General features: G+C 41.9%; 1 protein-coding gene across 2 annotated transcripts; it reads right to left on the reverse strand.

Moving 5' to 3' along the window:
- Positions 1-10,809: 10,809 nt before the first annotated feature.
- LOC131226717 (protein Brevis radix-like 2) lies at positions 10,810-20,635 on the reverse strand. Of its 2 annotated transcripts, none has more exons than XM_058222372.1 (6): positions 20,508-20,635; positions 19,966-20,339; positions 18,281-18,645; positions 14,618-14,753; positions 13,137-13,543; positions 10,810-11,473 (listed from the first exon to the last, which is right to left on the reverse strand). In XM_058222372.1, the coding sequence occupies exons 2-6, from the start codon at positions 20,086-20,088 to the stop codon at positions 11,395-11,397; spliced, it is 1,110 nt and encodes a 369-aa protein (XP_058078355.1). In that variant the 5' UTR covers positions 20,089-20,339; positions 20,508-20,635; the 3' UTR covers positions 10,810-11,394. The 2 variants fall into 2 exon arrangements, with proteins under 2 accessions (XP_058078355.1, XP_058078356.1); XM_058222373.1 differs by lacking the exon at positions 20,508-20,635 and adding an exon at positions 11,566-11,647 and having other exon boundaries at positions 19,966-20,409.
- Positions 20,636-21,738: the final 1,103 nt, after the last annotated feature.

Here is a 21,738-nt window from a genome sequence, read left to right on the forward strand (position 1 = left end):
AGACTCAAGTGGGCCACTAGAGAGAGAAATCTGGGAAATGAAATGCTTACCGTTCAAAACTTCCCGAGGTATACCCTAATGTTTATATGCCATCCAAACCGTCTATAAGGTCATACCCACTGGGATGAATTAAAAACACAAAAAACTGATCATGATACAAAACTTTGATGGTCATATGAATATTTCAATCGTGGCCATTCAATTCCCACTATTTCCTCTTGTGTGGCCTACTTCAGTCTTGGATCCAGTTAATTTTTGTTGCATATATTAAAATGAACCAAAATAAATAAATAAAAAAAATGGACATAGTGGATTTCTGGCAGCTCCAAATTTTAAAAAAAAACTTTGGGAGAGGAACAAACGGTGCATAGGAAAAAAATATATATAAAAGAGGGCATGTTCATCATTTTAGATAAAAACGAGCAGAGGCTTATAACTCAATTTAGTCAGGGTTTTTGGATTGAATTTCAAAACCTTAGGCAAGTATTAAAAAACAGTTTAAAAGCGAGTATTTTTTGGGAATTCAACCAAAACCCAAGCATTTGTATAACATTGTCTCATTATTTTAGTATACGAGGCCAAAAATAAGCCATATAAAAGGTGGTCCATACTAAGAAAATAATGGTGATTGAATGTCCACCACTAAAACTATTGGGGAAAAATATACAAGTTCGAAAGTTGCTTATGAAATGGACCAACTCTTCTTTAACAACCCAAACCCACTACGGTCCAAGCCTAATACAACCCCCAAATACAAGAGCGGGCTGACCCAGAAGCAAGGGTAATGCCACTACGAGCACCCTAGAAACCCAAAATGGGCCCAAAAGACCAACCCAATTCTTGGGTTAGCTTAGGGTCAATTATTGACTAAACCATAGCTCGGCCAAAAATTGGCCACGGACCGACCATAGCTTGGTTACAGGCAGATCACAGGACAACTATAAATCGGTCACAGAACGATCACAGACCGGCCATAGCTCGGTCATAGATTAGTCATAGATCGGTCGAAGATTGAATTTAAGATGACCACAGACCGGCCCTAGCCCGGTCTCAAGTAAGCCACGATTCAGAATACTTCCTTTAGCAGGGTCGGGACTTCTTGAAAGATCTTAAAGTTTGAATTATAAGGAGGGTTGAGTCGTCTGAAACGGCTCTCGACCCAAATCCAACCCAGAGCCGAGCCACCAACCGAAAGATCCATGAAAGGTCCAAAGATCTCTCTCTCGAAATCTCGAAGAGGCAAAACCGGATCCCGATGATCTCGAGATCCTAAAAATCTTGAGAAGATCCCATATCATATTAAATCTCCAGTACAAGTGGAAAGAGTCCCCTTATGGAGGATCTCTCCCTTCCATATAAGTACAGGGATAAGCTTCACCAAAGAGGTACGTTCATGTTCACAAAAAACCCTATTCACGACATTGGTCTCTTTTCTGTATATCCTTCTTTGACCTCGAGCCTGACTTAGGCATTAGAAAGTCTCCAGAACGAACCAGGGCCTCCTTTGTTTCTCGCCATCGCTTGTGCAGGTTCAGGGGAAGGGCGCATAGAGGGTCCGCTGAAAAACTGCATTAACAAAAACTTTCCTAGAAGCCACTTAATATTTATTCTCCATCAAACCTATTAATTAGGTCACGCATACCCGAATGAAAGAAAGACATAAATATCATTTTCATCCAAAACTTTTGTGGCCAATCACAACTGTTTCCTTTAGCGTGGTCCACATGCCATTTGGATCTGTCTCATTTTTGGGCTAATTCGCTCAAACAAGACGAAAAAAATGGATGGATAGCGTGGATAAAACTCAAACCACGCAGTGGGCCCCACACAACATTGACAGCATCAGTAAGCGATTTGCATCCTCTAGAAACATGTTTTCTCACCTTTGGTTTTAGACCAATCCGCTGGCGGATTGGGTCAGGTCAGACTTAGATTAGGACATGACCGTAGGGCCACCTTATACATGCACTGTATATCCATGCCACCCATCCATTTTTCCAGCTCATTTTAGTTATTATCTTAAAAACGAAGCAGATTCAAATCTTTCATGGACCACACAACAGGCAACAGTTTCGATTGAATGCCTGCTATTAAAAATTTCTTCTAACCCACGATAGTTTTGGACAATATGATATTTGTATTTTCTGTTCATTTATGTATACCTGACATTATCATCAGGTTGGATGATAAATAAACATTATGGTGGCCCTAAGAAGTATTTAACAGTCGGCGTTCCATCACCATTGTTTACTGTGATATGGTCCACCTAAGATTTAGATCTACTTCATATCTGGGATCATGCTTAAATAAGATAGAAAAACGTATAAACGGCCGGGATGTAAAACACGTACGTATGTATGACCCTACAGTCACCGCCTGACCGAAGGGCGGATTAGGTACTACCCCCCCCTGTTCCCAGCTCGGGACAGGTGGAGGCCCCACGGGCCACTGAGAGGCCACTATAATGTATGACTTCTATCCACACCGTTCATCAACTTTTTCATATCATTTTAAAGTACTGGACCAAAAATAAGGCTGATAAAAAGCTCAAGTGGACCACACCACAGGAAGTAGCAGTGCTAAGGACATCCACCATTGAAACCTTCTTAGGGTCCACCGATGTCATTTATTTTCCCTCCAACCTATTGATATGGTCATATAAATCTGGATGAAGTGAAAAAACAAATATCATTATGATCCATAACTTCTGTGGTCCCTGAGAATTTTTCAACGGTAGGAATTTAATATCCACTGTGTGGTCCACTTAAAAATTGAATGTTTTGTATTTTTGGTACAGAATTCTAAAATGATATGGAAAAATGTATGGACGGTGTGGATGGAAGTTATACATCATGGTGGCCCCTCAGTGGCACCTGGGGCCTCCGCCTGTTCCGAGCTCGGAACCGCGGTAGTGCCTAATCCGCGCCCCTGACCGAAGCCGCTCTCTTCTTAGAAAGGTCTCGAGTAAAGTACAACCGGTTGGACTAGAACTGATGATACATCCAGAGAATAACTTACAATTTATAGGGTGAATGAAAAATCCATACCTTACAATATTTTTTTTACACATAAGAATTTATAATATAAAAATAATATCCACATATACTTATCATTTGGGTATGGCCCCACTATGATGTACCACGCCATTCATTCATTCTTTTTCAAATCATTTGTATGGCAATAGCTAAAAGAAAAAAAAAGAGAAATAAATCAAAATCTTAAGTGGACCACATCACATGAAACAGTTCCACTCCATTCATTCATTCTTTTTCAAATCATTCATTCTTTCCGCTTGTATTGGAGATTTAACATGATATGACATTCATCTGTTCCACAGGCTCATTTTAAGGCATGAATTCAAAAATGAGACAGATTCAAAGCTCAAGTGAACCATAATATAAAACACACACCCTAGCACTCACGGTGGTGGGATTTCACCATCTATGAGTATTTGAAACTCGAAACTGAGAGCTTATGTTGATACTCATGGGAGCCTACCACCGAGGCAAGGATAAGGACCCAGATCTCATGTTGATACTCTTGGGAGTATGGAATTGAACAACTATCATTCTTGGATCAAGCTGACTTTCATGTTTTTCCTTTATCCATGTCTGTATGATCTTAAGAATAGGTTAGATGACAAATAAACATTACCGTGGATCTTAGTAAGGTTTTAGCTTTCAACGGTTGATGTTGGGTAGAGTTACTATTTCATGTGGTGTGGTCCACTTGATCTTTTGATTTACCTTATTTTTTAACTCATGCCCTAAAATGAGCTTGTGAAACGGATGGACGGCGTGGATACAACAGACTCATCACATTGGTCCCAACAAATTTTGAGATCACAGAACACCTGGATCCATGGGCCCACTCACACAAGCTCAAAGTATAATGTCTGCACATATGCTTTAGCCAGGGGAACCATTGGGCTTGTTTGAGGGTGAGATTGGGAGGAGGCCTTCCAGGCAGGATCCGTCAGAGATCCGGTCCATTCAATAGGTGGGCCTAGAAATAGGCTGCTCCACTCAACCACACGTATGAACCACATTAGGTGGCCCATCTAATGGATGGCCTGGCCCAATTTTTGGACCAGGGCATGTTGATAGTGGACCCACCTGATTAATGGGTTATTTATTTTTGGGCTTGCTACATAAGCATCAATAGATGGGCCTAGTTGGGTCAAGCTGTAAGGGGCCCATTTAGGATTGGGCTGGAAATTGATGCCTGGTTTGGACGGTGATCGCAAGTGGGCCACATGGTCCCAACCACAAAATCATATTCTTCAGGTATTAGTTTTCCATTGGAGACACAATCCACATCAGCCACAAGCTTATGAATTCAACGGAGGGATTTATGGTAGGGTAGAAGGTGGGATTGGGCTACACTAGGGCCATTTCATATGGGCCTATGGGCAATGATACATAGGCCCACATTAGGCCCACCTTTATGTTTATATGTCAGGGCAATGGCGCGGATTAGATACTGACAAGGTCAGTAGCCAAATCGCTACTGAAGTGACGTCACCAAGCTCTGTGGACCCCACCATGATGAGTGTGTTGTATCCATACCGTCCAAACATTTGTAGAGATCGTTTCATGGCATGAGAAAAAGAATGACATAGATCTAAAGTTCAAGTGGACCCACCACAGAAAACTGTGGGATCAGTCACACCCACCGTTGAAACATTTATAGGCCCAACATGATGTATTTTTTAGATCCAACCAATTCATAAGTTAACGTAGAGATAAATGAAGTGAAAAAAATATATATATAAGCTTGATTGGAAACTTTTGTGGCCCCTAAGAAGTTTTGAACGGTGGATGTCACTGTCCCCACTTTTTTCTATGGTGGGGTCCACTTGAACTTTAGATCTATCTCATTATTTTTCTCATGCCATAAAACGATCTCTCCAAATGGATGGACGGTATGGATACAACACATGCATAATGGTGGGGTCCACATAGCTTGGTGACGTCACTTCAGTAGCGATTTGGCTACTGAACTTGTCAGTATCTAATCCGCGGCAATTGTATTTTAAACCATCCATTACATGTCACCAGAAACTTTTAGCGGTCCAGAATATCTACGAGCTGTACCGCACTGATGGACGGATGGGATCTCGTAAACCTGGCCATGTTGTCATGTGTGGTGGCACGTGGAATGAGTGGTCCGAAACTCAAGAAAATTGGAAATTCTACAAATGGATCAATCCCAGCCAGGTGGGGCCACGTGCTGTCTTATTTCCATCTAAGGGAGCAGATCAGGGGCGGCCCACCCTCACCTTAGATGGTGCGGCCCTTACCATGGGGCCCACCTTGATGTATGTATTCTATATCCATGTTGTCCATCCATTTTGCCAATTATTTTTAGAGCATGTGTGACGCCTCGTCACTGTGGCCACGTGTGGGCGGGCCCCAAGATGGCTGGCAGGCTACTGTGTGACTGGTAGGTTACTGTGCACACAGTAAAGGTGAAACTTTGTTCCACATCGGAAGTGTCGTCTGAAATAATGGTAGTTATATGTGGAGTTGTCACCCTATACTGCATGAGACCTTTTGGGGGAGTTCCCCAAGAACAAAACCGTGCGAGCTATGCCTATAACACACAATATCATACAGTGTAGGCGTGGGCCATTACAAATGGTATCAGAGCCAAGGACGGCTCTGCCCTCGGTGGGGGATAGCCATCCCTCGGTAGGAGATATTGTGATCCCCGTCATTGTGGCCACATGTGGGCGGGCACACGTGGGCAAGCGCACATATGTGCGGGCCCCAAGATGGCTGGCAGGCTACTGTGCACACACCGAAGATGAAACTTTATCCCACATCGAAAGTGTCGTCTGAAGTAATGGTAGTTATATGTGGAGTTGTCACCGTATAGTGCATGAGGCCTTTTGGGGGAATTCCCCAAGAACAAAACCGTCTGGCCTGTGTCTAGAGCGGACAATATCATACAATGTGGGCGTGGACTGTTACAGAATGAGCTTAAAAATAAAGTAGATCCAATTCTCAGGTGGACCATTCCATAGGAAACAGTGGTAATTGAACATCCTACCGTTAAAAACTTCATAGGGCCCACTGCAATGTTTACGTGATGTTTATTTGCCATCCAACCTTTTGATAAAGTCACATAAACCTGGATGAAGGGAAAAAACAAATATCAGCTTGATCCAAAACTTATATGGCCCATTAATAGTCAATCACCACTGTTTCCTATGGTTTGGTCCACCTGATAATTGGCTCTGTTTCATTTTTGGGCTCACGGTCTAAAATGATATTTAAAAACGGATGGACGGCTTGGATATAGAATACATGCATCAAGGTGGGCCCCTTCGTAAGGGCTGCACCGTCTTGGTGAGGTCTTGGGTGAGACCGTGGCGCACCTAATCCGCTCCATCCAAACCGTCTATTAACCAACGGGCCACAAGTGTAAAAAATTGCACGGCTAGGAAACAAAAACGATGTTTCGACGTTCAGTGTACGAAAGAGTAGCCCAGCTGAGGAATGGGTACGCCTTACTTCTTCCCTAGGACATTTCGGTGAACGCTCCTGTCCTCCCGCACGTGAGACACATTAGCACGTGTGAGACGCTTGTGTTAGTGGCCGCTGCAAAGGGACTGGAATACTCTACAACACCATAGCTTATGGGCCCCACCGTGTTGTATATGTATAATCTACTCCGTCCATCAGGTTCCATCCTCGATCCTAAAATCCCAAGTCAAAAATAAATGTGGACCCAAAATTCAGGTCGACCACACCAAAGGGAACAATAGCTATGGGATGCCAACGGTAGGTTTGTGAGTGGCGCCACCATGATGCTTATATTTCATCAACCCCATTAATCAGTTGTAACTCGCCAGAATGAAGAAAAATACAGAAAAGAATCCTGTTCTAAATATCAGGCGGCCCACTCCATCTGAACTTGTTGGTTTTACGATAATTTTTACATTGTTCCAATTGTCGTGGCCCATCAGAGTTTTTATTTTCTGCAGATACCGTTAAAATGATGGTTCTCACCTGATGGACGGAGTGGATTTACATATAAAACATGTTGGGCCACACATAGCTTGGGTGTTTTACGCAGATGCGGACAACCGGTGTTGCCAAACGATTCAGTCCGACACGGCTTCGGTGCATCCCTGAGAGTGGGAGCCACCTTGATGTATGTGTATTATATCCACGCGGTCCATCTGTTTATGATGATCATTTTATTCATTGATCAAAAAAATGAAGTAGATCCAAATCTGATAAGGACCACATCAAAGTATAGGGTGATGATCGAATACCCACCATTAAAAACTTCCTGGGGATACCGGAATGTTTATTAACCATCCAACCTGTTGATTTGGTTAAAAAGACATGGATGAAAGGACCACAAAAATATCAGCTTCATTCAAAACGTTTCTGCCACACGAGAAGTTTTTAATGGTCAATCACCACCGTTTCCTGTGTTGTGATCCAATGAAGATTGAATATTCTTCATTTTTGGGATTCTGGTCTACAATGATCTTTGAAAACGGATGAACGGAGTGGATATAAATAAAATAGATCAAGGTGGGCCCCAAAGTCAGGGATCCACCATAGCTGCGTCCATTCCGATCACAGCTGCAGAGCGCAATCCCCAATGAGAATTGGAGTGGAGCGAGTACGCCGCGCCTGGCCTGAGCGAGCGTACTCCAACAGTCCCAACGGTCTTCCTTTCTCAGCATCGCTGTCGCACGTGCACATGGAGACTGACAGGAGCACGTGCCCCGATAGAACCGCACGCGCCGCTGGATTTGGACAGCGACGCACGTGCTACAGTAAAGTCCTGTGGCTGTTCATGAAAGCAAAAGTCACGTTGGTGGACCCCACCGCACTCCTTTCAAGGCAGCAGCATTCGAATTCGAGACAAAGAAGCTCGTGCTCCGGTAGTGCATGATAGTTCATATACACACGCAGACACAAAGCGCAAAGTGGTATATGGGTAACCTAAATCAAATCGTCCAATCGGTGGGCCCCACTATAGATGCCATGTTCATTTTTAATTGGATGATTATAGGACATCTATTTGGCGTCTAAAGATGGAAAATAATCAATGGTCCATATTCAACAAGAAAATGTCCATTAATCTATGGTCAAGATCCTCTCTCAATCCGTTTTGGGGGCTAATATCACCCATATTTCACGATGGCCTTTGATCGTCTGATTTGATTTGTTTTCTAATGCCGTGTGCACAAATTCTGCTTGAGAGAGTATGGAGCATCATACTCTCGCACAGTACCCAATACTTCCTCCTTGCTTTTAACGTCCCCCAAAAGATTCCTAGCAACGGTAGGAAAATACACCGAAACTCGGTATAGACGGGTCACGAAACTGCATAAATTACTAGCAACCGTTCGATAGTAGAAAGCAATTCATGGCACACACGTGTGATACGCTTCTCATTTTCAAGTGGGCCCATCGTGAACATGCCTTATTCCAAACATTAGGTAAGTTCACTTACCAGACGGGCCACACGGTTACAGAAAATATGATCAAGGGTCCACATTACACATGAAGGTGTGCCCGACATGATGAGCGACCCTGATTTTGTGTCGATTTATGTGCCCCAAAAGGCATTCTTTCCGCACCCAATTTCCATGTCGCTACCAAAAATACCCTGAACGGTCAGGATCAGATGATTATACAACTGGTGTATAGGGACCACTGATTTGTAGATTGTAAATATGGCACATACACCGATGCTCGGTGTTAAAATACGGGTTCAGATAAAAGGGAACTGATATCCATATGCTTTGGACAAATAGACCCACATTTTATATTTCTAGTACTGTAACAGTACACTCAGGGTACAACTTTAGTACCTAAAGTAGACAAACATGTACATGTATCACGTCATAGCCACAGGTACAACCATGTGTAATATATTGAGAAATGCTCCGGTGCTCTCACAACACTATTAAGTTATAGTGCACCCACTTGTTTAGGTTCACTTGGACAGTCCAATTGATCGATCTGAACCGTCCATTAAGTCCAGAATACATTTCATGGGCTACCCTGCAAAAACAAACTGGTGAGATGATCCAATCCTTCCTCGATATGGCCTTGCTTTCTTTAGCCGTGCTTTACTAAAGCCATTGATGGTATGGTTACGATTGCCTAACAAAGGTTATAATTTAGAACTATAAACAATTCATGATGGTCCTTAACAAATAGATGGAGCAAATTACTGCTAGAGCTATTTGTAAAAGATCTTTACCATTGATATTTAGGTCCATTGATCAAATGGTTAATATTTGTCCTATTGATTGGCCTAGATCAATGGAATGGACAAGTGTCCCAATGCAAACTTACTGTCAGACTTTTAATACCCACATACCCACAAGTAATTCAAATTAAACAGTCCAAATTATCTGAGTTTAGATCTGAACCAATCGTTATATTTTATTATGGGATATCTGATCAATGGACATTTATTGGACGGTTAAACATTGAAATTATCAAATGGTACCATTTCAACAAACAAGTGTCCTAAGCATGGTGGGTTCAGTAATTTTTCCTGTTTAAATTTTGTTAGTTATGCCACGTGTACCCCTTGTCGTTCTGAAAATGAGTTGTTAAATAATGCCCGGCCCTCACGGATTCCCATTTTGCACAAGTGGGGCCCACACTTCGTTCAGAGGCCCAAACCATAAATATCCCTGACCCCACCCCGAGTGGGCCACATGCCAGATGGGAAATGGAAATAGATGGTTAGCAGAGACGGTAAAGCAAGTCCACATTCACCAAACAATGGCCAGGATTTTCCAAACTGGAAGAATGTTAGTACACACACCATACCAACGGTCCATAACAGCCAAACTATGAAAATGTAACCTCACCCAGGAATTTAAACTATTCATTCCCAAATTACCATCCAATACATTGCAAACTCCAGCCAACATCTCTACCCTCAAATGCTTTCATATTGTATCTTTGTAAGCCTGCCATTCCATTGGAAATTAGCAACCTGATCTCAACCATCCAATTGACCTCAAAGAAGCATTGCCATTCATACAATTATTATTGTATCAAGAGGGTAAATAAAAGTCTTCAAAAAATAACTCCTCAGGAAAATAAAGAATTGATCACCTACAAACTGCAATGATGCTACATAAATTTTCCGCTAAAAAAATAAAGGCAGATAAAATATATTTTTTATTTTCTTTATTTTTTATGACTGAAAACAAACTCTACACTGTAATGCATTTAAATGTGATCAATTCTCATAAAAATAAGCAATCTCGATTCCAAGCATACAAATGAGCCAATAACACAGAACAATCCAAACCATTTCCGCTAAAAAAAATCAAGGCAGATAAAAATTATATTTTATTTTCTTTATTTACTTTTTATAATTAAAACAAACTCTACGATGTAATGCGTTTAAATGCGATCAATTCTCAAAGAAATAAGCAATCTCGATTCCAAGTTAAGCCTACAGATGAGGCAATAATACACAACAATCCAAACCATTGAACTGATGTGGCCCATCAACCAATCATCAGCCATGCCCTCTAAAGTCGACATGCCAAAATAGATCATTTTTTTTAACACACACAGACACACCCCACACACTCAGGCCGTAGTGGGATTTCGCCACCTATGGGTACTCAAATCCTTGACCAGGTGTTGAAACTCCTAAGAGCGTACCACCCGAGCAAGAGCGAGGACCCTAATCCTTAACTGCCTATTATTACATGGAAAGATCCAATCTGGGGATATTAGTGACAATGTAGCCGATCAGATCAAAGACGACATGGATCACCAAAGGATTAGCGCACTCGGGTCAAGAATCATATGCAATTCAAATTGACGGTGGAGCTCGAAGTGATAGTAACAAGTCAAACTAGGCCGTGACACATGAAACTAAAACATGTTTTACAGATAACCAACTTGTTTAATGATAATAACAGTACAATCCCTCGAAAACACCCAAACCTCACCTGTATTCAATCTAATTTTTAATATTCTATATATATCATTATTAACATTTTCACACCTCCCAAACACACCACCAGCGCAAAGCCCGCTTGGCATTGACACCACCTTCCCAATCTCCTAATCCAACGATAGGTAAAATGAAAGCGGAAAAAATGCAAAAAGAGCACAACCCAAACACCAGATATTTCAACGGTCGGAGAAACCATTACTCAGGAGAATTTTATTCTCGCTTCTATTGACCGAGAGAAGAGGCAGCGCTCTGATTGCGATCTGAGGCGTCCGTAGTCATTGTTGTTATCATCGTGGTCGCCCCAATATTAAAATAAGAACACAGCAAAATATTAAAGAAGACAGTTGCAGATTAGAAACCGATTAAAGAAACTTCTGGAATCGAGCGCTCTCTCTCCTCTTTATCGGTATGTGTCAGCTCTCACAAGTACTGCTCATGTATCCGGGCCCGGTTCTCTTCCCACCACAACCTTGCATGCATCTCCCCAAACCTTTCTCGGCTGCAATGCCATCACATTGTAATGAAATTCTCAATGAGTGCCCCTGATTGGCATGCTCTACATAGCAAACGGGCAGGAGGTGGGGGACCCACATTTTGTTAATGTAAGCTGTTGATCTGGTGGGTTGGGATAGGTTGTGCCCCAATCTCTCTCCCATCAGACGATCCCTGCCGTCTGACGAAAAAAAAAGGGGAAATACACTGACAGTTCGCATTTAACGGGTGCCAAATCAGACGATTACATCATCTGCAAGGAAGAACTTTGGGGCATCTCCATTTCACCTGGGCTCCCACCATATGAATGATTTGCATCATCGGGTGGGCCCCACATGAAATAAAGGGTGCTGCTATAACCAGGAGATGCTAAAAGCCCAGTCACACACAGGGGACAAAGTAACCATGTGCATACCGATTGGTCCACCTGTGCAAAGAAAGAGGCTGCCGGGCTACTTTGGACGACAGAAGTGACAACTGCTTCGGTGGACCAATCAGCACATGCATGGTTGCTGTTTCCCATGTGCATAGTCTTTAGAATTCCTCACAGCCACATCTCAGCCTCTGTTGTAGTGACCGTTATATTGATACGACAGCCATTGTAATCGCACTACAACAGCCGGTTACAATGTTATATTGGATACTGCCATCGGAGAAATACTAGGAGGCTTGCCCCTTCTGCCACCCCAACATCGTGATTCCCACCATAGATGGACCACAAGGAGTCATCCAGTTTTCACTGTATGAATAGACAAAGGGTGTCTCTAATCAGTGGGAATTTCTCCATGTAGGCCATCACAGAAGGGCCCACGGGATGAATGGTGGGACATTTGCTAGATAAATGGTCAGTATCACCATGTGGTGGGGAAGAAGGGGTAAAGCTGAGCCAGCTTAGCAAACCGGTTGGAACAAAAATATGTGATTTTGACTTTTAAATAGGACATGAAAGCTCCACAACTGTACACATGGACACTTTGTAATACAAATGAGCAGTGTACCAAGTGGGGTGGACCATGTAGATCATCTTCCACGGACTAAAGTCCACTCAACCGGACCTTCCACTGCTTTTGTACATTTGTGGCCTGATCGACAGTTTGACCAACATCATTTTCCAGCCAGATGATCTAGACTCTGGGTCCCACCTGAAACACGGATAGGATGTCCTATGCTAGAGGCACGCGTGGGACTAGCAAACCTCTCTTGGTGGGTTTTTCTAGAGAAACTTCTTTTTTTTTTCTTCTTCTTTTTTTTTTTTTTTTTTTTTTTTGAGAGAGAGAGAGAGAGAGAGAGAGAGAGAAACTAATTTTTAAGAATTAAAAATAACTAAAGCAAAGAAATGAAATGGTTATCCAATTCCTTCTGTTATCACTAAGCAGAAGTTGGGAAATGATCCAGTGCAAAATACCCACGTCTTCAATAGGAGCCAGCAATCTTATCACCATTCAAAGTGGGCCCTGCTTGATGCAAGCACCTTATATTACCAAAGCCATTGGGACTGGGGCCCACTTATTTTCAGCATCGAATCTTGGTCCCATGGTGATAAGTTCATATATGAACTTGCATTTTTGCTATTGGGTGTTTCGCGCCTGGTCATTTCCCTTAAGAGATGCATGCACCAAGTCCAATGCCGAAAGAAAAATGGCTTTCAATGATGACAACAGCTGACTCACCTGAATCTGACACGCCTGAGCTCCCTTGTGCCACCTGGCAATGCTCGGATGGTGATGTACACCCCAGGCTCATCCTGTTCAACCCACTCAGTTTCCTGGTCGCTGGCATTGCTTACAGAAACCGAGAGCTCACCCGACCGGTCAGCTTCCCTTGAGGAGCTCGTCCTTATAGAAGCATCCATCGAAGATGTCTCTGTCTTGGCACCACTAATGCTTGACAGCTTTGGTGTTGAGGTTAACCCACCCGAATCGTAGTAGTGGCGGGCGGCACCATGGATGGGGTGGTGTTCAAGGGAATCAGAAGATGAGTAGCCCATTCCCATCGGCCTGTGGAAGTTACGGGGTAGACGTTCCTTGCTCAGCGGAGGTGTGACCGGGCTGTCCTCTGCGGATTCGATCTTTGAGCTCTGAAAAGGAAGACATATGAGGGTTTGGACAATGCAAGAAAGGGGGAGAACAGGCACACAAAAATATTTAAAAAAAAAAATAAAAAATCAAGCGATAAAAGGGCAGAAAATGTCCCAAACAAATAAATAAATAGATAAATTTGTCGGTTGTAAGATCTTTCTGGTGCAACCAGTGCAATTCTGTGTACTGTAGTGAGGCCCACTTAGGGAACAGTTCCAAACAGAAGTGTGGGCCTGTGTAGCATTCTGATGAGGTGAGTGACAATTCGGAGAGATCCAGCAAGCCACACGACCAGTCCTCATGATTGAAAGGACATTTTTCCCAATCAATTTCTGCTGCAAAGCAACATGGGGCAGGGTCAATTGTAAGGTAGATTTTCAAGATCTGGTAAGGTAGTATGCAAGCTACCATATAAAGATCGTAGTGCCCGGGCGGCTCCATTCATCTGAAGTAGCTACAATGGTGTTTCCATATATGGTAATGAAATAATCACATGTGAAACACCAATAGGCAATTTTCGTTCTTGGTGAATCTTATCACCATGTTCTCACTGTTTGATGACCAGGATGGTGACAAACAGTGGGCCTACTTGATCTTACATGTAAAACCGTCGGGGCTACATTAGTGGAACTTTTTGTTTTTTTGAAAGATGCTACATTAGTGGAACTTACCACCATCCCTATGCCAATTTCCTAGGATTGTGCTCTTGTCATGGATGCTAGGTTGCCATTTTACTTCAGTAAACTGATCCCACCCCTAAAATTTGTTCTCTCACCCCAATAGGGGTAATTTGGTCGTAATAAAATTTTGCGTGTTTTGTAATCCTTGTTGTAACCAAATTACCCTTGTGGCGGCAGAAATAACCATTTCCCATTAATTAAGTAGGGATATTTCAAAATTCACAACAAATTAGTGGTTGATTTATTGGGAGGGCGGGGTGTCTCAACATTCAGACAACTATTTAGTAGAGGAAAGAGAAAGAGAGTAGGGATATTTCAAATTTCAGAAACCTAATTAGTGAGAGAGAGAAGGGATATTTCAAAATTTGGACAGCTAATTAGAGAGAGATTTACCTCATCTTCAGACCTTGGTGGTGTTGGAAGCGGGACAGCTTGGCGATTGAATCTCTGGACATTGTAGAGCTCCATGACCTTGTCATAGTTTTCCGCCCACCACCTTTGAGCTTGCCATTTGTTAAACATCTCTCGACTAATGCAATCAAACATGTAAAGTTCAGCACAACAAATCCCACAACTTTATCTTTCCAAATATTGCAAGTTTACTCAATAAAACATTATCTACATTCCAAATTATTACAAGAGATCATTGTTGGAATGTAACCACGTGGTGGGTCACACATGTTACATATGTATCAAGGCAGAGGATGTGGATGGCTTGGATCAGTCCAATGGGCATCGGTGGGGCCCACAGATGGAGTGTGTACAACTCTTTTATGTACCTCTAGTCTATTGTGAAAGAGGAAGAGTTTGGCTAGGCTCTCTCTCCTTGAGGGAGAATGGCATGGGATGTGCCTACCATGAATCCTATGGTGAGAAGGATCCATCCTAAAGGGTTGCTCTATACATAACATCTGGTCCCCGACTCCGGCTTACATCCGAATTCACACAGAAAGGACTTTCCCATCCGGCAGTGCATATAGGCAAGAAAGGAGAATGATGACCAGAAGTATGGTGCCCTCAATCGACGATTTAGGTATGCTGTCTTCCCTCTTCCTCATACTCCTTGAACAAGTGTGGGAGATCTGAAAACGGGTCCTATCTAATAATCATGTGTTATTAAACACGAAGAATTTCCTAACATGGTAAAGTGAAAGATCAAATGCACGAAGACTGACATGTCCATCAATCAAAACCAAGCAACTGGCAATTGCGCGAATAATGCACCCACTGATGATGCTAATCTTCTGACTTATGGTACTATTCATGGACTTTGTCTGTAACTTTTACCAAAACATTCACAAAGGAAACATAGTGACAAATCTCATCCTCGCAATTTCTCAGCCTGGACGCGAGAGATTGTCAAATTTTGAGGTTTTCCTCAGGATATTACTGGGAAAATCTCACCAAAAATAAAAAGAAAATTTAAAATATATATTGCAAATTATTTAATAAAAATAAATTTTAAATACATATTTATACAACAAATTCCTTTTTTTAAAAAGAAACTATTTTTCACACTAATATCTTGATGAAAATATAATATCGTAAAATCAGCCAAGATTTTGAAAATCTCCTGATAATATCACTTAGTGTATATTTCTCACGAGAATACCACAAGACCTTCAAAATCTCAGCGATATTTTTCACGCTGAAAGCAACTGGTTTAAATTTCGAAGGTTAGAAAAGTCTGATCAATGTGATAAAGGCTATGTCACATCCAAGAAGTGACACACTGATTGGGTGGTTCAAGTCAAAAGACGTGTGCACCAGTTACATGCACATAAGGCTTATGGCTTATATGCCAAGTTCGCTGTATGGCCCTCGCACATGCGTATTCCTCTAAGGCCCTCGCACATGCGTATTCCTCTAAGTAAAATTTATTGGTGTGCTGTTAAGCAGTCTATAATTTATTTTAAAGAGAAAGAAGATGACACAAATGCACTGTTTGTTTGTTTGTTTCCTGAGTGCGCCTTCTTCTTTTACATCTGACAACATGGTATTAAAAAACGGTAGTAACCATTACGTGTTACAGGGCCGAAACAGCCATTACAGAAAAAATAACGAGGCCGAAACTGATTTTTTTTCAAAATCATAATAATAAGGCTGTAAAGGCCATTACTGCCCGTAATGATAGAATACCTTGTCCAGCAGGCATATTTCCCATTTCCTAAACCTTAATACGTAAAAAAGGAAACTACCAAAGATAAAATAGAAAAGGTAGATGGAGCAAAAATGACAAAGCCACCATCCTACAAAAAAGTAGGAAAACAGCCCTGCGTGTCTTGTATAGACTATGCATAGCAGAAAGTCAAGAAGGAAACAAAAGATTCAAGACCCACCCTCGCTATCATACAAAAAAGCAACCCGGGACCAACATGAAACAACTTCAACGATGGGGGTTCATGGTATTAAAATAAAAAATAAAAAATCATAACAAAACCCAACATTCAAGAAGGGGGGAATTACTAAAGCAGCCCTTTAGTTTTAATGGTAACATCCCCAGGCCCCTGCAGAAATGAATATGGTGCTTCGCCCATCTTTATCATCGGAGTGGCAACCAATGCATTCAGCAAAGCTGAAGGTGGTGCCTTTTCTTCGTCATAAGGTCATAGTAAACTCAAACAGTTCAACAAGCAACCGATCTATTCCCCAGTCGAAGGCATAAGCATTGGAGGTAACATGGTCATTTTAAGAGGCATTTTGGTCAATTAAAAATAATACGCAGTTTTTTTTGTCCCAACTGGGTCTGCTAAAAGTATAAAACACAATACCTGTTGACAAGGGTTAATATGGATTATTATGAAATTTCCTGATTTTACCAGGTGCCTACTCAAATTTCCAAAATGAACCGACTGCAAATTTAAGAGTTCACCTCAATCTGAAGGCATCAAACTGTGGGCATTACACCAATTTTCTGTTTCTGCAACAATGCCTGTTTTATGGACCTAAATGACCTCCTCCTAATATCTCGAATGGAACTATTCAATATGTGGATTGTTAAATCAAAAGGTAACGTAGTCATTTAAAGGGGCATTTTGGTCAATTAAAAAATAATACACAGTTTTTTGTCCCAACTAGGTCTGCTAAAAGTAAAAAACACAATACCAATTGAGAAGGTTAAAATGGGGTGTTTTGCAAATCTTCTGATTTTACCAGGTGCCTGCTCAAATTTCTAAAATGACCTGATCATAAATTTGAGAGTTCAGCTCAAAATGAAGGCATCAAACTGGGGGCATTACACCAATTTTCAGGTTCTGCTTCAATGCCTGTTTTGTGGACCGAATGACCCCCTCCTAACATCTAAAATGGAGCTATTTGATATGTGGACTGTTAAAACAAGTGACTTGGGTAAGAGAAATGATATTTCCACCATAAAGTTGATTCTTCCGTCCTGAAATGGTAATTTGGTCATTACTGGCATTACTAAAAGCAGTCCTAGAAAAAAAATAAATTTCTAGACCAAATTATTTTTGTAGAAGGCAGGATGTTAAGTTTAGGGGTGGATATATCATTTCCCTTTCTGTGATTATAAATTAGTTACTGAAAGAAAGTCCTTTTTTTTGACAGATATATCATTGTAAGGGGTGGATATATATATTTTTCCTTTGGCAATTTACAAGTCACTGAAACTCCAATCTTTCTTTTTTGAAAGATGAAATTTATTAAGGACACCTAAGAAACACACAACAACCTCTATACAAAAACAAAGGAAAAAAACAAGAAAAGAGAAAAACAAAAAGAAAACTACCCCTAGCCCCCTGGCTGAAACTCCCCTCAAAACCCAAAGAGACAACTCCAATCTTTCTTTTTTTCTTTATTCTTTTTTAAGATGTATCATTCTGGGGGCGGATATATCATTTCCCTCTCGATAATTACAAATAAGTTACTCCAAAATTACCTAATAACGACAACTCTCCAAGAGGATACCAAATCAAAAGATAACTGAATTCAGTAAAAACAAAATCCAAAGAAATAGAGAGGCAAAATGAAATGAAACCAAATGATCAAATCAGGCCAAAAAAGCAAAAGAATCAGAACAATAACAAAGAAAAATACCTGAATCGAATCCTCTTGAGATCGTTTCCGCCCTGTGGCAGCGAAACGAAGGTGATTAGAACTCCAGGCTCCACTTGTGCGACCCACTCCTTTGGTTCTTCTTCCTCCATAAAAACTACTGCAGCTGCCTCCGTTCTGCTGCTCATGGATGGCGTCGCTTCCCCACTAGAGATCCCCTTGATGATTTCCTTCCCAAAAATCCGTGGTGTTGAGCTCGCACTCGCCGTCCGTCGATACGAGCAATGGAACCTCTCTGACCCTGATGCCGCCTCTGAATCAGCATAATTCCCCTCCCGCCCTGTGGATCCTGAACACGGCTTGCACTGCCTGTATGCCCCGGATGCCTTCAACGCCATGTCCTTGATCTGCAAAAGCCCCAGCTCTCAAATAATCACAACTTCGAAGGGGGGACTCACCTTTCAGTGATCCGGACCATTCATCAGGCGGGCCCATCATCCATTTACCACTTCCCAAAAATTCCTCTACCAGAAAACCTTCACTGTTCGATGGTGGCCTACAAACGAACAATTCAGCAAATGGCCTATATGCATTGATAAAAGATCTTCCAATTATACAGTTAAGGTTCTCGAATAGGGGAGATTTTTGGGGCATGATCTATTCATGATGGGTCCCACTGGATGAACGATCTGGATCAAAGGAATGTGGGTCCCCTGTAAAGCGAGGCAGAACAAAAACATTACAGTTCCTCAAAAGGTCTGCTACTTGCTACCACGACTCTAAAGCCTTGCTAGAGATAAGCCACTGGCCCATCTCTATCATTTCCTAACTAGGCTGATCATTCACAACCGTTGAAGCAATGGACCACGGCATACATGGGCCACATCTCAAAAACCACTGCAATGGCTAATCCGTGCATCAACGCCTGTGAAATGAGTGACAGTCTACATTCAAATTCGAAACCAGCAGACGGTTAAGATCATCCAATCGCCACAATGATTCCACCATAGCCCTTCCACATGGCAACAAACGGATCAAGAGTCGCGATCATCTCCGTACAAAGGAAATGGCAGAGACAGGTGAACAACCAACCCTAGCCAAGCTCAAAATCACTCACACGATTAGAACCGCTGATCAGGTGGCCCACCATGTCGACATCCCATAGCTGAAATTTGAAAATAACCACAATCGAATAACACTAGCCATCCAATCAATGAAAAAAAAAAAAATGCACACCACCGCTCATTTCCTCCTCGCCGTTTCCTAACCGTTCATTCAAATACCTCACGGATCCATCTCGGTACAGAGGAGAAACCGGAGACGGGTACCAGCCATCTCTAGCCAAGCTCACAAGAACTCACATAATCAGAACCACTGATCAGGTGGCCCACCACGTAGACAGCCCATAGCCGAAAATAACCACAATCGGCACCAGCCATCCAAATCAACAAAAAAGCGCACGCCACCGGTCATTTCCTGCCTCGCCATTCCCGAACCGTCCATCTACACCTTACCGATCCAACCGCTGAGATAACTCCCCTACTCCATAGTTTCCTCTCCAGTATCACACAACCACGCAGTGAGCCACCAGATCAACTTTCCCACGTGTACGGTGCAGATGCTAGAAAGAGTACCGAGCAAAACCTCCTTGCCTTTTTTCTCTAACTTTATTATAATTTAAAAAAAAAAATTAACAAAAAAAAAAAAGCTCGCAGAGACGCTCTCACCTGAGCTGTAAGCGCTTTGATGGCTTGCTTGGTGCTGGGCGTGCCGGACGGTTCATCATCCTCCGGTTCGCGCAGCGAACCGGCACCTCCGATCTGCTTCGTGCAAGCGATACACGTCAGCATCTCCTCCGCCTCTCTAACCAGATCTCACCCGAGAGAGAGAGAGGGAGGGATTAGAAATCGATTTTCTGTGATTCTTTTTGTTCTTTCTTCTCTTTTTCACATCTGGATATAGGTAGGAGAGGTGGAGATCCAACGGCTGTCCGTTCGCTTCCGGATTTGCAGAAGACGACAAGCAAGGAGGTGGAATTTTTTATATATATTCAAAGCTCCAGATGACAGGCGTTAGTGCTAGGCGTCAGATCCTTTAATGGCTGCATCAATTCCACCATCAGAGATTTCTCAGACGCTTTCAATCTTCTGAGAAAAACATATTAAATAAAAAAAACAAAAATCACGGAAGAAATGAAAGAGAGAAAATGGATTTTTTTCAAGAGAGGGATTTCAGAGAGAGAGAGAGAGAGAGAGAGAGAGAGGAGTACCGCATTTTGCTGAGAGTGATGGAGTGAGAAGAGCTGCTGCTTTTGGAATATCTGCTTTATGTAGAGGAAGGAGGGGTGAGGGCTACTTTCGGTGTTCGGTCTAAGATCCTACTCGCAGCAAAGTAGCACACGCGTAGAATCTAGCCATTCATCGAATGACCCATATTTCAACGGTGGAAGTTTCCATCCCTACTGGTTTTTACAGTGGCTCACCTTACTCTTGAAACTGTCTAATTTATGAGCTGATGTCCTACAACGAGCTGGCGAAGTTAATAGGCTAATTAATATTACATGAGCATCGCAGTGGTCCATTAGAGGTTGGGTTGAACATAGATTGCCCAAGTGGTAGAAAGCTAGTGGAACCCACCTGATGATGATGAGAAATCCAATCGGCTATCAAATTTTCCAATCATGTAAGGACATGAGCTCAAGAATGAGGCAGATCCAAAACTGAAGTGAGTCATATGAAAAGGTGAGGAGAGATATGCCTACTATTGAAACCTCTTTTCAATCCAGCTTGATATTTACATGTCACTTAAGCTATTCACAAGGTTATTACTACTAAGAAGAATTTAAAACATCGAAACATAGTAGTCTAAAATAAAACTTTTACTTCTTCTTAATGTTTCAATGATCATATTCAACTCCCATTGTTTTTATGTTGTCTTGCCCACTTGATTTTTAGATTTATCTCATTTTTTGTTTCATATCACAACATGGGTATTCAAATAAGATGGATGGTAAAACCTAGTTAGCTTTCAACGGTAAAGAGTTTCTATCCTTAGTTGTTGCAGGTTATCTGCATCCCTTTGGATGATAGGAAATTCATTTAATCTTCATTTATTAATAAGTTGCATAACTTTTAGGCAATTTAGTTTGCATATGATTCACTTGAGTTTCAAATCTCCCTAATTGAGTAACTTAGTTAGAGTTGAACAATCCTACTAGAGGCTTTTATGAAGCCCACTGATGATATGGGTGTCTTATTTAAGTTCATTCATTTTTAAAATCATTTTAGGACACAGGCTTAAAAAGAAAGCAAATCAAAAGCATGAGTATACCACACTCACACCACAAGAATTAGTGATGATTGGGTCCTTACCCTTACTCCGGTGGTAAACTCTCAAGAGTTTCAACACTTGGCTGAGGGTTCGAGTACCCATAGGTGGTGAAATTCCACTACGGTGTGAGTGTGTGGTGGTGTGTGCGCGCGTGTGTAAACAAAAAAAAA

The sequence above is a fragment of the Magnolia sinica genome, chromosome 15 (genome assembly GCF_029962835.1).
Source record: "Magnolia sinica isolate HGM2019 chromosome 15, MsV1, whole genome shotgun sequence".
Classification (NCBI taxonomy): Eukaryota; Viridiplantae; Streptophyta; class Magnoliopsida; order Magnoliales; family Magnoliaceae; genus Magnolia; species Magnolia sinica.